Source organism: Saprolegnia diclina, assembly GCF_000281045.1.
Source record: "Saprolegnia diclina VS20 unplaced genomic scaffold supercont1.3, whole genome shotgun sequence".
Taxonomy (NCBI): domain Eukaryota; phylum Oomycota; class Saprolegniomycetes; order Saprolegniales; family Saprolegniaceae; genus Saprolegnia; species Saprolegnia diclina.
In genome coordinates, this window is record NW_008246070.1 from 1,096,957 (window position 1) to 1,116,133 (window position 19,177).

Here is a 19,177-nt window from a genome sequence, read left to right on the forward strand (position 1 = left end):
ATCAGGCTGCCGCTCCCAGCCATGCAGGCGTCTCCTGAGATCGCGCCGAGATGGCGCCAACGCCGCGGCTGGGTTCGCCAAAGTGCCGAACCTTCCTCGAAGCTTCCTCGCGTCCAGTTCGGATTCAGGATCTCGTCCACCCAATACAACGCGAGGTATACTTTCGGAGGTATTAAAATACCTTTAAAAAATGCTGTAATTTTATTTCAACGTCCAATCGGCGTGTCGCAGGCCGGCAGTAGACAGTGCAACTGTCGCGACGGCCAGTTGGCCTCGCATTTCCCATTCAGTCGGCCGCCTCGGATGACGACTCGAATGACGACGGCGACGACGACGACGCAGCTCTGCATGACCGAGCTGCCAAGCTTTGAGACGTTTGCGCGCGTCGTGGAGATCGAGCTCGACCGCGTCCGCGGCGAAGAGGAGCAGTTCTTGCGCTCCAGCACGGGCTTGAGCTCGACGATGAAGGACCTCGGGCACACGTATGGCCGCAAGTACTTTCGCTTTCTCCTCGGCGACGCTGTTGCCGCGCTCGGCGGCCTCCACCGCGACCAGGTCCTCGCCTTGGCCAAAGATGTTGTGCATCGCATGGTGAGCTCGCTCGACGACCATGCGCCGTACCGCCTGCGCCTCAGCTGCGCGTACATCCTCGATGAGTTCCACGCCGCGTTTCCGCAGTCGGTGCGCGGCTCGACGATCGTAGTCGGTGGCTCGATCGTGCTTCGTATCGTGTGCCCCGCCATCATCAAGCCCGAGCTCATCGGGTTGCCACCCCACGCCGCGACCGCGCTCCCCAACGCGATTCTGCTCGCCAAGCTTCTTCAGCATTCGATGCGCGGGACCGAGTTTGACATGGCCTCGGACGACCTGTACTTTGCAAAGGACTTTGTGGCAGAGACCAAAGAACTCTTCGCTGGGTACCTCGCAGCGTTCCCGTCGACCAAGAAGACGGGCCCCATCGACGTTGACTGCGACGACGAGCTGCTCGACACGATGGTGCTAACCGTCGACACGCGGCCAACCCGCCGGGCTTCCACGCCCGCCCTCGAGTCGTCGCCGAGCCCCAAGCGCAAGTTTAGTTTCCGCAAGCTCTTCCGCAAAGAGTCATCGTCGTCGGCGCCGTCGCCGCGCAAGAGCCACGAGTGCCGGCACTGCGGCCGTGCGCTCTGAGGCAACCCGACCCCTAATTTAATCCGCCAAGAGACGTATTTATTCCTATCTGTTCTCAGAGTTGAACGTTCCCCGAATGTGCGCACCTGGTTCCGACTAGGTGGACAAAGCAACTCGATACCGTCTTTCACTGCATCGCCCGCTCTGCACGGCTCATGATGCTACACAATGCTGGGTGGCGTCACGCGGTTGTGCGCGCCTTGCCGCTCGATCTTTTGCCCGCTCCTCGTATAAGTACACTTGGTACAGCACCCGCGTTTGCATCACACGCCACTTTGCACTCGACCCGTCGAAACAAATGGCTTTCAGATACGTTGATCTTACGCGTACGTTGTCAAGCGTAGGTGATGATGACGCACGCAGTGAGTACGTGGCGTTGTAGCCGCACGCACCGACCTCCGGAAGGATTTTCCTGCATGTCAAATAGCTTCGGAACCAACATGGATATCCCAGAGGTATCCTAAATTTAGTTTGCGTACGATGGACGACGCAAGCAGTGGCAACACCAAGCCTCGGTCGCCGGCGGTGCAGCGCCGGTCACGGGACAAGCCACTTAGCGTGCAGCTCTCTCCGCGCCATGGCGCCACCAGAGCAAGCAGCGTGACCAAGTCGTCGGCGGCGCCCGAAATCACGCAGGACGAGTACTTTCGGCTCCTACGCAAAACGGATGTGCTTGGGTACCTCCTTCGTGTCAATGACGACCTTGAGACCAAGGAGGCGCGTCTTGAAAGCGCCGAAATCGACAACGCCAAGCTCACGACCGTTCAAAAGTTTCTCGTCGTCGAGCACGAGGTGCGCTGTCGACGATGAGCACAAACTTGAATCGGTTCGTAGATGCTAAAGGCCAAGTGGCATGAGACGAAGCGGCTCTTCGCCGACCATCTCTGCGACCTAACGCATGCGTGCCTCGAGGAAGAGGCCTTGCAGACGGGCCACGCCGCCGTACGACACACGCCGCACCATCACGAATGCCCTATGCAATCGTGGTCGTAGGCAGCGGCCAAGGCATTTTCAGCGGCTCAAAGCCGCGTCCGCTTTACCAACGACGTCCACCGCGCGGCCACGAGGCACGAACAACTTGTCGTCGTGATGATGGACATATTGTCATCCATTGGCGTAGCCTGCACGGCCACGACGACGAGAGCGCCACCGCGCTGGCCAAAGTCGGGAAGGACCGCCTCGCGCAAGTCGCGGCCATCTGCGTTGCCTACCGAAAGGAGCTCTCTCGCGTCGAGACGCTGGCGTTCGAGCAGGAAAGCAAAGGGTATTTCCAGAGTCTTGTGTCGCATCGATTGATGCATGATATAGCGCCGCCGCGCACTCGACCGAACACCTCTACACCGAGTCGGTCGAGTCGGAGCTCGCGACTGTGCAATGCGAAAAGGCAAGTGTCGATCGCTTCGCTCTGCTCCACTAATACAGGATGTTGCAGGCGCAATTGGCCGACCGCATGCACCTCGTCGCCAAGCAAAACGAAGCGCTCCAAGCTCAAGTCGCGTCGCTACATGAAGAGCTTGAGACGCACAAGCGGCAAGAACGTCTTTTGCGCGCCCAGTGGGGCGATCAAGAACGCAATGTTCTACAGGTCGACGTTTGCGACTTCGACTCAACGTCTCACTCGGTGTCGCGATAGCTCTTGGCGACGGTCAAGAGCGACATCCGGAAACGCTTTGGGTCTCCGAATCGAATCCGAATGCGTACAAACGATCTCTTGTAGGTTTGTTCCCCCCGCGCTTGAGCATTTTGCGTTCACGCCACAGCATGCACCACCTTCGCTTGCGGCGATGAACCAGTAGAACGGCAAACTCGATTTTTAAATATAGACAATACATGCGTTTTGAGACTCTTGCAATAAGAAATGAGTCGGACGTTCGCGTACCCCCACTGCAACGTAAGCTGGTTGCTAAGGCAAAGACTCTATGCGTGTATTGTAGCCGCGACCCTCGTGCAGCCCTGTGGTCGTGCCGACGCATCGCCGTGCGCCACCACCTGCTCCGACCGTACGCTTGCACTGGTCTAGGATTTGGATGTCAACCTCAGCGACGTGGTAGAGTGATCAAGTCATGCACTGGAGTGTGCCTGGACGCGCCTGGGAGCTTATCGCATGTGACGTACGGCGACTCGCTACATGGAGTTTTGCCAGGATGGAATAGGAGAATGCAGCTGCGGCGCAGACCGACTGGCTGGCCAAGCTGCGCACACTGCACGACAGTGGCCTTGCGACACTGCGTCGCGCCGAGCGCCGCCGCCCGAGGCGTCGAGCAGAGTACGATAAGGCGTGAGTCTTGTTAAAATATACCGGTAGCTGTCGTGTTCAAACCGAGATGCGCGGGATGTCGTCGTTGTACTCGTCGTCGTCGTCGCTGTCGCGGCCGCGGCGGCGCATCTCTTGTTGTCGCAAAAAGATATCTCGCTCGAGTAGTGTCTGGTACTGCTGCCAGACCGCCGAAACGACTTCCAACGCGCTGTTGATGGTGGTCGTGGCTTTGCGCAGCTCCTTGCCGAGGGCCTCGTTGGCGCGCACGGTGTTTTCGTTGGCGGCAATCACAGCCTTGTTGGAGCGCACGACTTCATCGTTCGAGCGCTTGAGCGCTTCGTTGGAGCGCACGAGGTCGGCCATGTCGATCGTATTGGACGCTTTGGCCTTCTTGTCTAGACGCATGGCATGACCGCGCTATCCTCGCCACATTGCTCGTACCAGAGGCCTCCTTCTTGCTCTTCTTGGCGCCGACCTCAGTCTTGACAGGCTCGGCCTTGCGCTTGTAGTGCTGCAACGACTGCTCGAACGCGTAGTTTTGGGACGACTCTACAAAGTAGAAGTTCGTGGGGATGCTCTCCCGCTTCAGCGCGTCTTTGGGAAGGTCAAACTTGCTTTGGCGCGGAGGAGAAGGCGCTTCGTCCTCGTCGTCGCTGAGCTCGTCGGCCACCGGCGGCGCCTCCCGCTTGATGTGGAACTTGGGGATCGTCGGCGCCGGCGTCGTCATATCGATATTGGTCCGTGAATTTCGAGTGTTTGGTGCCAACGCGCCGGATACGTTTTATCCGGACGTTCTCTGCGCGGGAACGTGCCCCGGCACACGGGGTACGCGTAGTAGGCGCCAACCACTACTAGTAGAGTCGACACACGTCGTCGGTTGGCGTTTGTGGAAGCATACAAGAGGTATTGATCGCCTGTGGGCTAGTGTCACGAGAAGGTTCCTACCAATACCACCGGTATTCTTGGCATTGTTTGCATGAGCGGACCGTGCCCCGGAGTACAACCCGTGAAACGGCCGTTGAAGTCAAATCACGTCATGAGATGCATGGCGCCATGGTGAAGATACGACCTCAACCTAAGCAGCTCTGCATTAAGGCTCGTAGTGCACAGCAGAAATAGCGTATTAGTTAACCTAGTTGTACATATTGCATACACAGTCTCATCTTCCGACTTCTTCGATACAAGACTCTTAGACCAGCGACATCATCAGGACGGCAACCAGGGACGCACCAAGAGCGACAAGTGATGCGCTGTTGACGACAGTGCCAGCGGTACCACCTGCGCCCGATGGATTTCGAGAGGCAATCGTCTTGCCCGAGGCGTCGGTCGGAAGCGGGGGTGCCACCGCCTTGGCGAGGGCCGGTGGCACGCTGTCGGCGGCCGTCGGCTTGACACAGTCGGGCGCAGGCGACGAACACACTTCGCATATCTGTGTCGTGAGCTTCCGGCGGCAGCCGTGAGTGGCCTTGGCGCACAGCGGGCTGTTCGTCCAACATGGCGGGTTGATCTTGGTGAGGTCGTCGGCGGACGGAAGCGGCTTCATGTTTGCGTACTCGCCCTTGCGCGCTTGAACGAGCGCGTTGTAGAGCGAAAGCATGCGCGCCGTGCGCTTGGCATTGGCGTTTTCATCCAGCGGGTTGTTCCAAAACGAGAGGTCGCTCGCCATCGTGGTGAAATCAAACTCGACTTTTCCATCCTTGCAAAACTCGACGCGGTCCGCGTAGCGTCGCCCCGTCTTGCTATTCGTGAGCGACGTGATGCCGACGAGGTCGTCGAGGCGGATGTACCCAAGGATGTCAAAGGCATACGTGCACTGGACGCCATCGGGCGATACGCCCAGCGGACAGAGACCCCCGGGCTGCGACTTGCGGCACGCGTCATCCTTGGCGTCGAATTTACGGGTAAAGCATGAGTTGGGGAACGAAAACCAGTAATTGTCCGCGTACGCAGCGTACTTGTGCGCCTTGCGTGCCTCGCCCCCGATAAACGGGCCGACGTTGGCGTGGTAGTTGAGACCCGAGAGACTCTGGCACTCGTCCGAGAGCGTGCCTTTCGCGTCCAGTGGCGTGCACATGCCGCCGTCCATAGCAATGAACTTGCCGTACTCGGGCACAACGCCAGCGTTCTCGGCGTACTCTGCGATCGCAAACGTCGGCTGCACAATCGTCACGTTGAGGAACCAGATGTAGCTCATGTTGGTCTTGCGCATGCACTGCACCGAGTCGGCTTGGTTGATGCCTTCGGTTTGGACGTAGTAGAGCGCGCCTTCAACCGACGCGGTGTTGACAGTGTCCATTGCCGCGCGGTACCGCTCCTCAAACGTGTTGGTGTGCTGCTTGAGAACGAGACCAAACTTCTTCTTGGCGGCGTCCCACGTCGCCGCGTCCGAGACGACGCGCGCCTGGATCGACGTGACTGCCGTCATTGCCCATTTGTTGGTCGGAGGTGCTTGGCCTCCAACGAGCCCGATAGCGAGAAGCAGCGGCAGAAGACGCACCATTGTGCTCGTGCAGTCGACGGTGGAAATGTGTACGTTCCAAAATGAGTCCGACTCGAGTCCTCCCTTGTTGCTTGATGTGACGATGATTGATGTCGACACTTGAATGAAAATTCAACCTCCAAATTCAAAACTATTGGACGCACACTTCGACACTTGAATTTGTGGCACGTGGATACTTCATGCAGAGAGCTGCGTGGATCCGGTACGTTGAATAGATATAAATATATTGTATGTGTAGCTATGCCAGTACACTGCCAGCACAGTGTAAACTGGGGCCATCCACCACGACACTTAGCGTCGAGACGACGCCACCGAACGCATCTGACGTTGCACTTGCGACTGTGGGATGCCAATCAGAAAAATTAAAAAAATGATTGCGTGCGTGTATCATCACGCGGTATTTTTTAATTTGCCGCAAAAGCGATCATGATGCAGCAGACCAGCAGCAGTGTCGACGAGGACTTGGAAGCCAGCAAGCACAAGCAAGCCTCGATGGCGCCCGAGGGCTGCTCGGTGCGGTTCATGTTGCTGCTGTGTGCGCCGCGCATGGCCATCAACATGGCGTGGGCGGCGCAGTGGGCGGCACTCGCGCCGCTGCTCCAGTCGCTTCTCTCGTCGCCCATGGTGCAGCTCGTCCAAGTCATTGGGCCCATCACGGGCTTTCTCATTGGACCGAGTATGGGCGTGCTCAGCGACAGCTGCACGAGTCGCTACGGCCGCCGCCGACCGTTTATCTTTTGCGGCGCATGGGCTACCGCGCTCTGCTGGCTCTTCCTCATGTTTCTCGATGACATCTCGTCGGCGCTCGGCGACACGCGAGAGCATCCGTCGTGGAAGCGTGCCTTGACGGTTCTCGGCTACATCTGGATGGACGTTTCCGTGAACCTCACGCAAGTGCCTGTGAACTTGCTCATTGCCGACGTCGCCGGCGACCGCCAGATCACGGCCGCGTCCATCGGCGGCGTGTACGCGATCATGGGCTCGTTTGTCATCTCGGGCTTCGTCATGGCCTTTGGCGCTGCCGCAACCCACCTGCAAGCGTTCCTCTCGATGCTCCTCGTCATTCTCCTCGGCACAACGATGCTGGTTTGCTACATGATCACCGACAAGCCTTACGTGCCCGAGACCGAGGTGCGCACGACGCGTCTTGAGCGAATCGGCGCGGCCTTCCGCGCCGTGTACGAAGGCATCTTGCGGCTCCCGCATCTACTTCGCATCTACGGGATCATTACGGTGCTCGTCTTGTATGGCTTCACGGCCTACAACAGCGCAAAAGGCCAGTTCTTTGGCCTCGAGCTCTATCATGGCGTCGCGAAAGGCTCGGACAACTGCGGCTCCAACTGCACGATCGAGCAAACCAACTTCAACACGGGCGTCCAGCTCGCGACCGGGCTCACGGATACGCTCTTCAACAGTACGGGCCTCGTCTACCTCGGTTTTCTGCCGTACCTCGTGCGTACGTTTGGCGCCAAGTCGGTGCTCGCGGCGGCACTACTGCCCCAAGTGCTCTTCATCGTCATGGCCTTCTCGCACGAAGTCGGCGTGGACGTGGCCATCGCAGTGCTCTCGTCGATCACGCAAAACACGCTGTTTCCGATGACGATGCCGCTCATCATCCACGTCGTCGGCTACGGCGAGGCCAACCAGCTCGGCCTCTTTGCGGGTGCGCTCAACTCGGCCGTGTGCTTTGGTCAGTTTCTCGACTTTGTGTTGGCGTCGCTACTGGTGACGACCGAGATGGGGTATCGCCTCCCGATCCTCGTCGGCGGCGTCCTCTCTCTGCTTGCGTTTGTCCTGACGATCACCAAGTTCCACGTCAAACTCGAGAGCATTTGAGGCATCGACTTTTCTTCTGCTAGTTAGAACTAAAACTCTATGGAACGAGATGGAAGTTGCGACGAAAGTTGAGTTGGCTACATGCTCGTGCATTTGGGACTTTTCAGCGTTTTCAAGACATTAAGTCTGTCCGATCAGGTTGGACCAAAACCGGTTCGAACGACAGGCCTACACAAGGGCACGAGTGCGGTGGACAAAGCGGAGTTTAACACTCGTTTAACACATAGTTTTCCGATGCTTAGTACGAGGCAGGCTTGCACCGCAGTAGCAGCATCGACAGACGGACACCAGTGCGACGATTCATAGTACTAGTACGTTCGAAACACATCTTTGCGACCCGATGTTTGTGCAAAGGAATGTACGCTGATGTTAGGGGCATCATCATCATCATCATCATCATTCGCTGGCGGGACGCGGCGTCGCAGCTCGTCTCCTTTGCCAAACAGTTACTACAGTACGCAACTACATGGACGATATACACGTCATAGTTAGTCGTTTCACGCTTGTGCATCTTGGTACTAGCTTGATGATAAACGAGTCCGGTAAGCAGAACAACAAGGCTCCAGTTGGTTGATCTATTTTTTGCTCGGTTGCAAGTTGTGGCGGCTTCCTCAGTGCAAGCTTCCAGTGATGTCACATCCGACTCATATTGGCGAATACAAACGACACGGAGAACCTCTCGTTCTGCTAGCTTGGTCTATGACTCTGGATCCACACTTATTTGTAGCCTTTCAGCAAAACACGACAACAAGCAACGGGAAAAACGGTGCAGCGCGTTTCAAAGCGCTTGGATCGAACTGAGATGGTGCTCAGGTGTTGGATGACCCGATCTCACCGCATTGGCCACCTCTCGATGGCTCCCCGTCCAACTCTCTAGCTCGTCCTCCACAAGAGCCAGTAAACGAGCTCGACCGTTTGCGATTAGGTTGAATAAAGCCGCGCAGTTTGAGTCGGTCCCAACTGCACTGCAGGACGACAGCGGTGTGGGTATCTTCAACAACGGGTCATATAAACACACGGCCCCTATTTCTTGAAACAAAATCGAAAAAGGGGTTAGAATAGTTGGGGCAGCAGGCATACCCCTGGAGCACTCGCGAGGCTTCTTGCGTGGTGACGGCGTACTCGCGTTCAGCACTGGCAAGCTCCGTGTTCATGGGACTTGGACGTGGTCGGCAGTAACATGTGTGTGGATGCGAATCCAACTGGCGCAGCAACATAATATCAGGCGCCCATGTCGTAATGTTCTTATCACAGAACGACTGCAGCATATACTGACCACGTTCTTCGAAGGCCCATGACGTCCTCTGTGAGCAAAGGGGACGCCGCGCTCTCATTTTGCCAGCGACGTTGGTTGATGTCTGTTTAGAGTGATGGGCCCTCGTGGATGTCACGATCATGTGTACGTCAAGGAAGCATCAACAAACGGACGCGGCGGCTGTGATTGTCGCTTTGGCGTAACGCGCTGGCTCCTCCACGCGCAGACTTGTTGACCTCGGGCCGATTGCTCGCAGGGACGATCGAGGGGCAAGCATCCTCGAGCAACAACCCGATACAATACCGAGGACCTTTTCACTCGATCGGTGCAAAACGCTTGGAAGAAAACCAACCAAAACATCACGAGAAAACAAGTTTGTTTCGATTAGATAGGATAAATACTGAACCAAAAACTCTACTCGTCGTCCTCTTCATCTTCATCTTCGTCGTTGTCATACTCCATGGCAAAGACCATGCGCTGGCGCTTCATGGCGGGCGGTGCCGTCTCGGCGGCCCGCTTTCGTCGCCGGTCGGCCAGGCAACGCTCGGCCTGCGCGAGTTCGTCGGCCGTCTCGAGCCGTTCCTTGCGGCTGTCGATGGCTTCGTAGCAAAAGACAGCGAGCGTCTTGGCGTCGTAGAGCGTCTGGAGCATGCGAATGCGCTCCGTGTGGTCGAATCTCCGCACGCGGCGGCGGCGTTTCTCAACGAGCCTCTCGACGCTCGGCTCGATCGTGATCGTGTGGTGCTTGGACGCGAGTCCGATGGGCGGGCCACTCTCCTTGGGCAAGGCTGATCCGTTGACGTCGATACCAAAGAGGTACGTCGTTCTCGGGCCAAAGGTCACGTTCTTCTTCACGCTGTTGGTCATGTTGATGCGGTGCGGCAAATTGGGTTTTGGCGTCGTCAGATGTGTTACTGTCGCCACGGCGCGCCGTCACATGCCTTGTATCTTGAGATTTGTATATATGGAGGAGGGGGGAGCGCGCGTATATGGCGGGCTAGGGTTGCCATAGACCGAATAAAAATATTTTCCATCACGGAACGGGTGCGTGGCGACGCTTCTCTGCGAATGGTTTCTTGTCCAGTTTTTTAATATTTTCTTTGAAATCCTGCGCTTGCGACAGGGCTCGTGGCCAAGCGTGCAACTGCGTGTGCTCGTCGATAGTCGAGCGAATCTTATCGTGTCTTGTCCTACATGTCCGTACTCGACGATTTACCTGCCCCTTGGCGACTATGCATTCGAGTGTCGAGTCGACCGAGCGGACGCATGGGACATGCCGGCTCGGCGCGCGGGGATGATGCCGCTGCCCAGGTCTATGGGTCTCTGCCAAACAAGCTCAACGAACCACACTCTTGCACGAGTACCGGTAAATATTCCAAGCCGTCGCTGTCTCGGTGCTGAATTTCCATGGTTCAGACACGACACACGTTGCTGGATGGAATTGAAGTCCGTGGCTTTTTGGTGAGGAAGGACCGAGCAAATCGGCTTGGATGTGCAACGCTGAGGCAGCCGATGGGCTTGATGGATCATGGGAGGTTTTATCAGACGCCTCCAATGGCCTCGTTCAAAAGCCACACGCCCACCTCCTTACCCTCGTCCCGACGTCACGTGGTCAGAGAAACGACGTCTCTTTGCTTCTTTGCTGCTTGTTCGCGAGTCATCTCGCGTCAACGCGTCGGCTTCTGACTGGTGGACGCATGTACATATATTGCATCGATAAATAGGTCGTTTTCACACTCCTTCATCGCGCGTCCTCGTCGGTCTCGTCTTCATCTTCGTCGTCATCTTCCTCGTCGTCGTACTCCATTTCCCACATGCGCATGCGCTTCGTGTCGACGACTAAAGCTTCTGGTTCGGAATGGCGCTTGCGACTCGGACGGGGCGTGAGGCGCACAATGTCGTCCTCGGTTTCGACGCGCGACTTGCGCAAATCGATGGCCTCGCTGCAAAAGAGCGCGAGGGTCCGCGCGTCGTAGAGCCCTCGGAGCATCGCGATGCGCTCCAAGTGGTCAAAGCGGCGCAGGCGGCTTCGTCGCATGCAGCATCTGGCCGCGTCGGGCACGGGCTCGATCGTCATGGCGCTGTGGCGCAGCGCGAGGCCGATGGGCGGTCCGCTCTCGTGTGGCAGCGCCGACCCGTTGTAGTCCAAATCAAAGAGGAACGTCGTCGCGGTGCTAAAGGTCACTTGCTTCGTCATCGTTCGCCGCTTGTGTATAGTATGTCTCCAGCTGTACCCACCACGTGCCGATTTGCCTACTGAGTGTGCTACGGTGTTGTGTCTATCACCACCGGATCTCGACACATGTCCACAGCGCCGAGGTTGCACTTGCCGTTTGTATTCTGACGCGGCGGGGTGCCACGTATACGAAGATCCCACCGTGGCCAGGGAAGGGGTTATGGGCCTGGACGTGGATTTAAACTCGATTGCGTGCACTCAACTCGCTATTTGTATGTGACATTAAATATTTGGATTAAATATTGCACCGGCGACCCAACTGCAGGCGCACGTCAACGCTGATGGCCACGAACGCGTGGACTTTAGCTATGCTTGTACGGTCTTTCGCTATAAGACTGCGACGTCCTTTGCCTGCGACGACTGCGTGGTTCTTCTTGACAGTATATCAGAAAGGGCTGGACGCGACTTGGCGCGTCAGAGTCGTTTAGGATGTTGCATTGTACCTGAGCTATTAGCCTGGACCATCAGTACTGAGTGGCTCACCGAGATTTCAACCGCTAGTGCTTGACGCAGCGACTTCACTGCACGGAGGCGGGAAGGACTGAGCACCCTTCATCAAGCCGCAGGAAGGTCACGGTACCGTGATCGTGATACCAAGGGAGCCCATACCCATGGAAATCGTGTTTCCCTTTTACTACCACAGAGCAGGCGGTGAGCAGGACTGTCGACTACTTTGGTCTCTCTTGAGCGAAACAGTCCGCAACGCTGGACTGTGAAGTTGCGTGCAATTAGCCTCGTCCGCGCCGCCGCTCATTCCGGATACCGTGCGAGCATGAACCTGCCGGTGCAGAAATCGCTGCCGACGGATGGCTGCCCGACGCAGACGTCGCGCATGCAGGCCGAGACCGAGGCGACGTGCATCTCGTTCTTCGTCGACCTGGACGATCTCCCGGCGTCCGAGATTGCGCAGCTGCAGAAAGCCGGCTTCCTCGACGAGGCCAAGCGCGTTTGCCTCCTCAAGGAGCGCCACACGCCGTACCTGATGCGTGGCCTCGAGTACCTCCCGCCAGGCTTCCAGTCGATGGACGCTAGCCGCCCGTGGTTCATTTACTGGATTCTGCACTCGCTCGAGATGCTCGGCGCCCACGCAGAGATGCAGTCGTTCCACGCCGCGTGCCTCAACACGATCAAGCGCTGCTGGAGCGACGCGCTTGGCGGCGGCTTTGGCGGCGGCATTCTCCAGATGGGCCACATGGCGACAACGTACGCGTCCTGCCTTGCACTGGCCATCATTGGCACGCCGGAAGCGTACGACATTGTCGACCGGGAGGCGCTGCTTGCATTCTTCCTCGCCAACAAAGACCCGGTCACTGGCGCCTTCCACGCGCACGACCAAGGGTACATTATCCTCTACTCACATATTCATGATGAATGATCTGCATTGTAGCGAGGTCGACATCCGCATCACGTACTGCGTCATTTCGATTGCGAGTTTGTTTGGCATTTTGACGCCGGAGCTCACGCTTGGCGTCGTCGAGTTTGTGGCCGCGTGCCAGACGTACGAAGGCGGCTTCGGACCCATGCCGTACCAGGAAGCGCACGGCGGGTACACATTCTCGGGCGCGGCGATCCTCTCGATCTTGAACGCGCTGGACCGCGTCAACATCCCCGCACTCACGGTAGCGCTTCCCATATTCACGTCGTTCCGAATAACTCTGGATAGCACTATGTGGCGCACCGTCAAATGGCCGTCGAGGGCGGGTACCAAGGTCGTACCAACAAGCTTGTCGACGGCTGCTACAGCTACTGGATGGGGGCAGTGCCTGCGCTCTTGGCCCCCTATACGCGAGGTACACCTCGACGCCTCGACGCGCTTTGCACGCTCATAATGGCTTTGTAGGAATTTACGTGAGCGACCGCGCAGCCCATCAGCGCTATATTTTGCTCTGCGGCCAGCAACTCGAGGGCGGCCTCCGCGACAAGCCGGGCAAGCCGCGCGACCATTACCACTCGTGCTACGTCCTTAGCGGCCTCTCGCTCTCGCAGCACGGGGACGGCCGCCCCGAGACGCCCGTCTTCGTGGCCGGTGCGCCCGAGAACCGCGTCGAGCCCACGCACCCGGCGTACAACATCTCGCCGGACAAGGTGCTGCTTATCCAGTCGTATTTTGCAGAGAAAGCGGCCGGCGCGACCCGTATCGAGGTCCTGGAAGAGACGATGGACTAGAAAATGTGTGCAACCTGGACGTCAACACAGAGATTCGTGGATGAGGCTAACCCCAGCCCTTCCTCTGCTAGTCAGCTGGTGAAGACCGGAACACTCGGATGTCTTTGTCAGTGAAAATCGCGTTGGGCTTATTGAATGGGCGGTCGCGTCAAGTCTTCACTGTAGCGGGGCTGTTTCCGGACGGGACTTTGCATCGTGGCGAGCGTCTGTCGGCGCTTCTGCTTGGTCGCCGATCGATGCAGCGCATCTTGCTTGGCCAAATCCGCAACGTATTTCTGATGGTACTTGATGAACGTCGACTCGATCGGGCGGTCTTCGGCTGGCAGCGAGCCAAACGGCGCGTCGGTCTGGGGCGTCGTGGGTTCTACAGAACATCCTGTGAAGCTCCAGAGAGCAAGTGCGCGCCTACCGTCAGCGATAACCTTGGTCGTTGGTGAGCCCGGAATCGCCAAGACGCTTAGGAAGCGCTTGGTTCGCCGCTGCAGCCGGCCGACGAGGGCGTCGAGAAGGTGCACCGAATCGGGTGCCTTCTTTGTGAACGGCAGCCAGCGCTTCTGGTCTTCCAAGTACGCCGCATGGAGCGTCTGCAAGAGCGAAACGAGCTCCGTCACTGCTTGCGTCAAGTGGGTTAATGCCACGGCCTGTGGCCGGGTCACGACACCATGGAGGTCATCGAGCGTCGCATGGAGCACCTCGAGCTCCGCTTGCACGTCGGTCTCGACAACGACGTAGCGGGCGTCGGCGCAGGAGGGCAGGCCTAGGACGCCGTCCATGCAGGTCGAGAGCCACGTCTGCAGCGCTTGCACCTCGGCGATGGCGAGCGCTGTCGCTTCCTGCATCGTCTTCGAATTCCAAGTGGCGGCAGACTGGCCAGTTCCAGCGATGTGATTGGCTATAATGCAATCGGCCTGCCAGCCGTTGCTGTATTTTATTATACATCCGATCTAGATCTCGGCATTTGTATTGATAATCGTTTAAAAATAATAATTTGAAGATCAAGCGCGCTGGGAATGGCGCCAAGATCGCTCCGGGCTCAGAGGCAGGACCACCAACTGGTGGACTTACTGCGAGCAGTGCGAATAACGCGAGAGGACTATACAGTGGTTTGTTCATAAGCGCAACACCTACACGAGACTCTTGCGTCGAGCTAGCAACGATAGCCGGGTGGCGACCATTCGCAACCAGGTCTCGGCGTGGAGCATCGAGGTGCGGGAGAAGCGGTCGTGACAAATGCTAGCAGAGGCTCCGGTGTCGTCTTTGCCTCGGCGTTAGGCGGTAGCTCTGAGACGAGACGCCTGCGCCCCGCGATTGTGACCAATTTTGTCGCCATAGGATCTTCGTGCTGGGACTGAAATACCGTCACAGAGCTTCGAGTCGACGGAGAGAGCAACCGAATCGCTTCACCGTGGCATGTGGAAGTCGGCGGTAGAGCCCTATGGCAGCACGGTGCGTTGGCGTCGATAGTGTTCAGCATTGGCGTCATCACCGTACGATCTTCCGCCGATTCCATGGCGGAAGCTGCCCATCGCCATCGTGTTGAAGTGTCAGTTGCCTCTGGCTTCAACGGTAACGCACCCGCGTCTAAGCCCACTTTTCAACGGTTGGCCCATGTCGCGAACCCTCCTTTTCGTGTTGCTTCTCTTGGGGCTGAGCGCGCCCTTGGTCGTCGCCCGGGCCGAGTACGTCTCCCGCCTCCCGAACGGCAACAACGTCGCGAGCTCGGCCATGATTGGACATGTCGGTAGCGGCGCGTCGCTCAATGCGTTTGGACGGGACTTTGACGGCAAGTGGACCGTGAGCTTGTGCCAGAAAGACTCGGACGGCGACGGCCAAACCAACGGCCAAGAGCTCGGCGATCCGTGCTGCGTCTGGTCCGAAGGCGGCGCACCGCCGCTGCAGACACGAGGTCTCTCCAACCCCGGTGACCGCTCGAGCAAGCGAACGTCGTCAGCGCTCAATATCACGTGCAACATCACCAACACCATGAGCTCTGCGAGTAAGAACGACTTCCACGCTACCTCGGCCGCCCTCGTGACAACTGTGGTGCTCTTCATCGTACTGCACTAGTTGAATTGGAATTTAAACGGCCTTTTTTTCTTCAGTTTGCTCGTGGTCATTGTCTGCATGACGAAGATTGCGTCATTTTCGTGCTTTACGAGTGGCTCCTCCAGGCGTTTCTTATCCAACGAAGTTTCAATGTATCGAGTGATCAAAAGAACGCCGCGAGAGCGTGGCTGTATTTCTCTACTCCAACGCGACCATGAGAGAGTGGCGCACTATGGAAACGACGAGGGCTTGGTATGGTCCAGCGGCGGCAGCACATCGAGCTCGTAGTCGGCGCTGGCGTCGTTCGCCTGGGGCGTCTTGGCGGTCGAGGGCTTGACGCCCGTCTTCTTTTGCACATTCGCAAAGATCGAGAGCGCCGACGCCACCATGGCCGCGGGGTCGTTCGTGTTGGCCGGCAACAGCACCGTCGTCGACTCCTTCGCCACGTTCCCAAATGCCTCGACGTACTTTTCAGCGACTTGAAGCGCGACCGCGTTCGAGCCACCGTCTTCTTCAATGGCCTTGGAGAGCGACCGGATCGCCTCTGCCGACGCTGCCGCCCGTGCCACGATGGCCGCGGCCGTACCTTCGGCCTCGAGCACGATCGCACGCTTCTTACCCTCGGCCACGTTGATGTACGCCTGGCGCTCACCTGCACGCGCGTTACTGGACTGTCAGAGACAAAACGACTGCCGCACCTTCCGAGTCCAAGATCTCGGCGCGCTTCTTGCGCTCGGCCTCGGCCTGCATGTCCATGGCCGCCTTGACGCTCGCCGGCGGCGCAATGTCGCGGATCTCGTACCGGAGGCACTTGATGCCCCAGGCCTCGGCGGCCTGGTTGATCGACAAGACTAGGTGGAGGCATGAGGCACCCAGTACGCTGACACGTAGGCATACCAATGTTCTTGTTGAGACTTTCGCGCTCCTCGAACGTCTTATCGAGCGTGATCTTGCCGAGCTCCGAGCGCATCGTCGTCTGCGCGAGCTGTGTCACGGCGTACAAAGGATCTTCGACGCCGTACGACGCGTTGTACGGGTCAATGATCTAAGACATTTCTAGCAACGAGCTTTGGCACAAGGCGATGAACACACCTTGACGTACAAGACACCATCAATGTGAATCGTCACGTTGTCCTTGGTGATCGCCGACTGCCCGGGAATCTTGATCGCTTCTTCCTTGAGCGAGTGGACGTACGCAATGCGGTCGACGACCGGAATTTGAAAGTGAAGACCCGGGTCCAGCACCGAGTGAAACTTGCCAAAGCGTTCGACGACCCACTAGGCACATGTGAGATCGATCTCGCAGGTACAATGGGGCAGCGTACGGCGCGCTGCTGCGGTACGATCAAGACACCCTACGTATGCTGCATGAGCGAGGCGACAGCGCAATGGGCAACGCGAATATTACCACGTTCATCGGGGTTGCGCGCATCGTGCTTTCAAAGTCGTCATAGCGCAGGAGCTGGCGGCTGCCATGGAAGGCGCGGACCGCCGACGTCGCCGGGAGGGACGCGCGGAGGCTGCGCATCGCAATCGATCGGCCCACGGCGAGCATGCTTTGACCTGTGGACGGCTGCGACGGAAATTCGGATTGGTTCTTCGGCTGTAAACTTTCTTATTGCTTCGAACTTCGACCGAAGATCGTGTCTTTGCGAGCGTCGTGCACGACGCGAAGGATCGTTTGCGTTTGGCTCTAGGCGCCGCATGATGCACAGAAAGGCCGGGCCACGCCGTCTTCCATTCACCAAGCAGCTGCGTTTCAATTGCTGGAAGATGCCATTCGAGCCTCGTTGCATGGAGGGTCTATCGCCGACTGTTGCGATCCTCTGGTCCTCGCTGGCCTTCGCCGAGAAGCTTCTAGCACGATGGAGCAGGATGCGTTGCAGCGCATGGGCGAATGCACTTTCTGGGGTCTTTGTTATGATGGTAGCAGTGCAGTCCGAGTACAGGAGCCTGCGTACGACCTCGCGCGAGCTATGACTCGGCGAGTGGGGTCCACCACGGGATGGATCTCTCCGTACGCAGCTCACCCCCAACGACCAAGCGCTGGTGCCAACTCCCACGCATTCAGGCGTAGCGCTACGTATGCGAAGTCTTTGTGTCATAATGAAGATAACGCGGAACACGTTCATATATAATGGTAGCACCGTTGATGGCATCTAGTAGTATATGGTGGGCGGCCAGGCGAGGATGGTTCAGCAACGACAGACAGCATATCGAATGATCTCGTCACTTCATGAGCTCACGATCACATGCCGAGGTTCACGACTGCTTGCATGTACGAAGGAGACATTGCGAAACACGACGTACTATTACATTTACATGCAGGACGCCATCCATGCCCATGAAAAGCTTACTGGGCGACGTAGCCGCCGTCAACCGAGTGGAGGCTGCCCGTGATGAACGACGCTTCGTCACTCGCCAAGAAGGCGACGAGGTTGGCGACTTCCGAGGGCTGCCCGACGCGGTTGAGCGGCTGGAGTGCTGCCATGCTCGCCTCAATGTCCTTCAACGGTGTACCGGACGCCTCGGCCCAGAGGTTGATTTCGCGGTGGTACAGTGGCGTTTCGATCGTGCCGGGGCACACGCCGTTGGCGCGAATGTTGAACGGCGCATAGTCCAGCGCCGTCGTGCGGACCATGGACGCCAGCGCGCACTTGGAGAGGTTGTACGCGAACGAGTTCTTCTTGCCGACAAAGGCCTGGTCCGACGACATGACGATGATCGCGCCCTTCTTGCGCGCCTTCATCGAAGGCAGCGTCGCCTTGATGGCCGCATACGCGCCCTTGATGTTGAGGTTGACGATGCGGTCAAGGTCGGCCTCGGACGTCTCTTCGATCGTCGCGCTAAAGTAGATGCCGGCGTTGGCCACGAGGCAGTCGACATGACCGTTGTCGGCCACGATCGCAGCGACCGCAGCCTCGACGGTCGCGACGGAGCTCACGTCGCAAGCGACAAAGATGCCATTTGCCGACGGTGCAATGTCGAGGTTGTAGACCTTGTAGCCTTGGCTAAGGAGCTTCACGACGCAGGCCTCGCCAATGCCTTTGGAGCCGCCCGTGACGATCGCGACGCGGGAGGTGCTGCTGGCTGCCATTCTTGCTGTCTCAAATGAGTTCTGATCCGTGGAAGCCGCGTCGAACCGCTCCCCATTTTCAACCGGTTAAGCTGGTTTGACGACGCGGTTAGCCGAGCCGCGGCCCGGTACAACAGCTGATGTTGCCGATGTGGCCAGTGCGGTGACGACGCTGCATCGGCGATGGCGATACGTGTAGCAGCCTTCCTCAGCCTTCCACGTCCATCGGCACACGAGCCCAATTTATGGACAATAGTGTACACGTCATACAGACACAAATACTTGGATAACCATCCTGTATAATAGCTCTACACGGTTCATGTACAGTACACGACGCGTTGACATTGTGCAGAGCCTTTGGGATGTACCGGTACCGGAAAGCTTAGTAGAGCGTATCAGGGTATCTTGCAGCCGCGAAGCCAGTGGCCAGCGCAGTACATGCAACGCGACTGCCGCGATGCGCGATCCTCGTCCGGCGAGCGCACTCGCAGTTACTGCACTCGTCCTGCGTCGACAAAGCCCATTCGCACTGACGTCGCGGTATTACGTTAGCTCGCCTCCTGCGGGCCTTGTGCAATTTGTACCCATTGTGGTGACCGTCGCGGGCGCATCTTCAACCAACCACATCCCACTCT

General features: G+C 57.9%; 12 protein-coding genes across 13 annotated transcripts; 5 read left to right on the forward strand and 7 right to left on the reverse strand.

Annotated features, from left to right (window-relative positions):
• Window positions 1-278: 278 nt before the first annotated feature.
• On the forward strand, window positions 279-1,218 carry SDRG_01542 (hypothetical protein). Its single transcript, XM_008607073.1, has one exon. The coding sequence runs from the start codon at window positions 304-306 to the stop codon at window positions 1,168-1,170; it is 867 nt and encodes a 288-aa protein (XP_008605295.1). The 5' UTR covers window positions 279-303; the 3' UTR covers window positions 1,171-1,218.
• Window positions 1,219-1,555: 337 nt separating this feature from the next.
• SDRG_01543 (hypothetical protein) lies at window positions 1,556-3,022 on the forward strand. The gene is made up of 8 exons (XM_008607074.1): window positions 1,556-1,962; window positions 2,005-2,112; window positions 2,164-2,237; window positions 2,291-2,434; window positions 2,479-2,554; window positions 2,603-2,755; window positions 2,804-2,844; window positions 2,888-3,022. Exons 1-8 carry the CDS (start codon window positions 1,651-1,653, stop codon window positions 2,964-2,966), a joined length of 987 nt encoding a protein of 328 aa, XP_008605296.1. The 5' UTR covers window positions 1,556-1,650; the 3' UTR covers window positions 2,967-3,022.
• A 410-nt stretch (window positions 3,023-3,432) lies between these two features.
• SDRG_01544 lies at window positions 3,433-4,171 on the reverse strand. Of its 2 annotated transcripts, XM_008607076.1 has the most exons (3): window positions 4,043-4,171; window positions 3,869-3,976; window positions 3,433-3,822 (listed from the first exon to the last, which is right to left on the reverse strand). In XM_008607076.1, the coding sequence occupies exons 1-3, from the start codon at window positions 4,152-4,154 to the stop codon at window positions 3,485-3,487; spliced, it is 558 nt and encodes a 185-aa protein (XP_008605298.1). In that variant the 5' UTR covers window positions 4,155-4,171; the 3' UTR covers window positions 3,433-3,484. The 2 variants fall into 2 exon arrangements, with proteins under 2 accessions (XP_008605298.1, XP_008605297.1); XM_008607075.1 differs by having other exon boundaries at window positions 3,869-4,171.
• A 445-nt stretch (window positions 4,172-4,616) lies between these two features.
• Window positions 4,617-5,927, reverse strand: SDRG_01545 (hypothetical protein; the record flags this gene model as incomplete). Its single annotated transcript, XM_008607077.1, has 1 exon — window positions 4,617-5,927. The coding sequence occupies one exon, from the start codon at window positions 5,925-5,927 to the stop codon at window positions 4,617-4,619; it is 1,311 nt and encodes a 436-aa protein (XP_008605299.1).
• Window positions 5,928-6,340: 413 nt separating this feature from the next.
• On the forward strand, window positions 6,341-7,841 carry SDRG_01546 (hypothetical protein). Its single transcript, XM_008607078.1, has one exon. It carries the CDS (start codon window positions 6,354-6,356, stop codon window positions 7,761-7,763), a length of 1,410 nt encoding a protein of 469 aa, XP_008605300.1. The 5' UTR covers window positions 6,341-6,353; the 3' UTR covers window positions 7,764-7,841.
• Window positions 7,842-9,376: 1,535 nt separating this feature from the next.
• SDRG_01547 (hypothetical protein) lies at window positions 9,377-10,074 on the reverse strand. Its single transcript, XM_008607079.1, has one exon. The coding sequence runs from the start codon at window positions 9,883-9,885 to the stop codon at window positions 9,433-9,435; it is 453 nt and encodes a 150-aa protein (XP_008605301.1). The 5' UTR covers window positions 9,886-10,074; the 3' UTR covers window positions 9,377-9,432.
• Window positions 10,075-10,697: 623 nt separating this feature from the next.
• On the reverse strand, window positions 10,698-11,294 carry SDRG_01548 (hypothetical protein). Its single transcript, XM_008607080.1, has one exon. The coding sequence runs from the start codon at window positions 11,213-11,215 to the stop codon at window positions 10,760-10,762; it is 456 nt and encodes a 151-aa protein (XP_008605302.1). The 5' UTR covers window positions 11,216-11,294; the 3' UTR covers window positions 10,698-10,759.
• Window positions 11,295-11,996: 702 nt separating this feature from the next.
• Window positions 11,997-13,531, forward strand: SDRG_01549 (hypothetical protein). The gene is made up of 4 exons (XM_008607081.1): window positions 11,997-12,592; window positions 12,642-12,873; window positions 12,918-13,044; window positions 13,095-13,531. The coding sequence occupies exons 1-4, from the start codon at window positions 12,027-12,029 to the stop codon at window positions 13,418-13,420; spliced, it is 1,251 nt and encodes a 416-aa protein (XP_008605303.1). The 5' UTR covers window positions 11,997-12,026; the 3' UTR covers window positions 13,421-13,531.
• On the reverse strand, window positions 13,520-14,286 carry SDRG_01550 (hypothetical protein). The gene is made up of 2 exons (XM_008607082.1): window positions 13,830-14,286; window positions 13,520-13,784 (listed from the first exon to the last, which is right to left on the reverse strand). The coding sequence occupies exons 1-2, from the start codon at window positions 14,257-14,259 to the stop codon at window positions 13,549-13,551; spliced, it is 666 nt and encodes a 221-aa protein (XP_008605304.1). The 5' UTR covers window positions 14,260-14,286; the 3' UTR covers window positions 13,520-13,548.
• Window positions 14,287-14,693: 407 nt separating this feature from the next.
• Window positions 14,694-15,515, forward strand: SDRG_01551 (hypothetical protein). The gene has a single exon (XM_008607083.1). It carries the CDS (start codon window positions 15,029-15,031, stop codon window positions 15,485-15,487), a length of 459 nt encoding a protein of 152 aa, XP_008605305.1. The 5' UTR covers window positions 14,694-15,028; the 3' UTR covers window positions 15,488-15,515.
• On the reverse strand, window positions 15,488-17,068 carry SDRG_01552 (cell division cycle 20-like protein 1, cofactor-APC complex). The gene is made up of 6 exons (XM_008607084.1): window positions 16,875-17,068; window positions 16,792-16,821; window positions 16,559-16,744; window positions 16,364-16,511; window positions 16,165-16,317; window positions 15,488-16,118 (listed from the first exon to the last, which is right to left on the reverse strand). Exons 1-6 carry the CDS (start codon window positions 17,019-17,021, stop codon window positions 15,697-15,699), a joined length of 1,086 nt encoding a protein of 361 aa, XP_008605306.1. The 5' UTR covers window positions 17,022-17,068; the 3' UTR covers window positions 15,488-15,696.
• A 690-nt stretch (window positions 17,069-17,758) lies between these two features.
• SDRG_01553 (oxidoreductase) lies at window positions 17,759-18,579 on the reverse strand. The gene has a single exon (XM_008607085.1). The coding sequence runs from the start codon at window positions 18,561-18,563 to the stop codon at window positions 17,820-17,822; it is 744 nt and encodes a 247-aa protein (XP_008605307.1). The 5' UTR covers window positions 18,564-18,579; the 3' UTR covers window positions 17,759-17,819.
• Window positions 18,580-19,177: the final 598 nt, after the last annotated feature.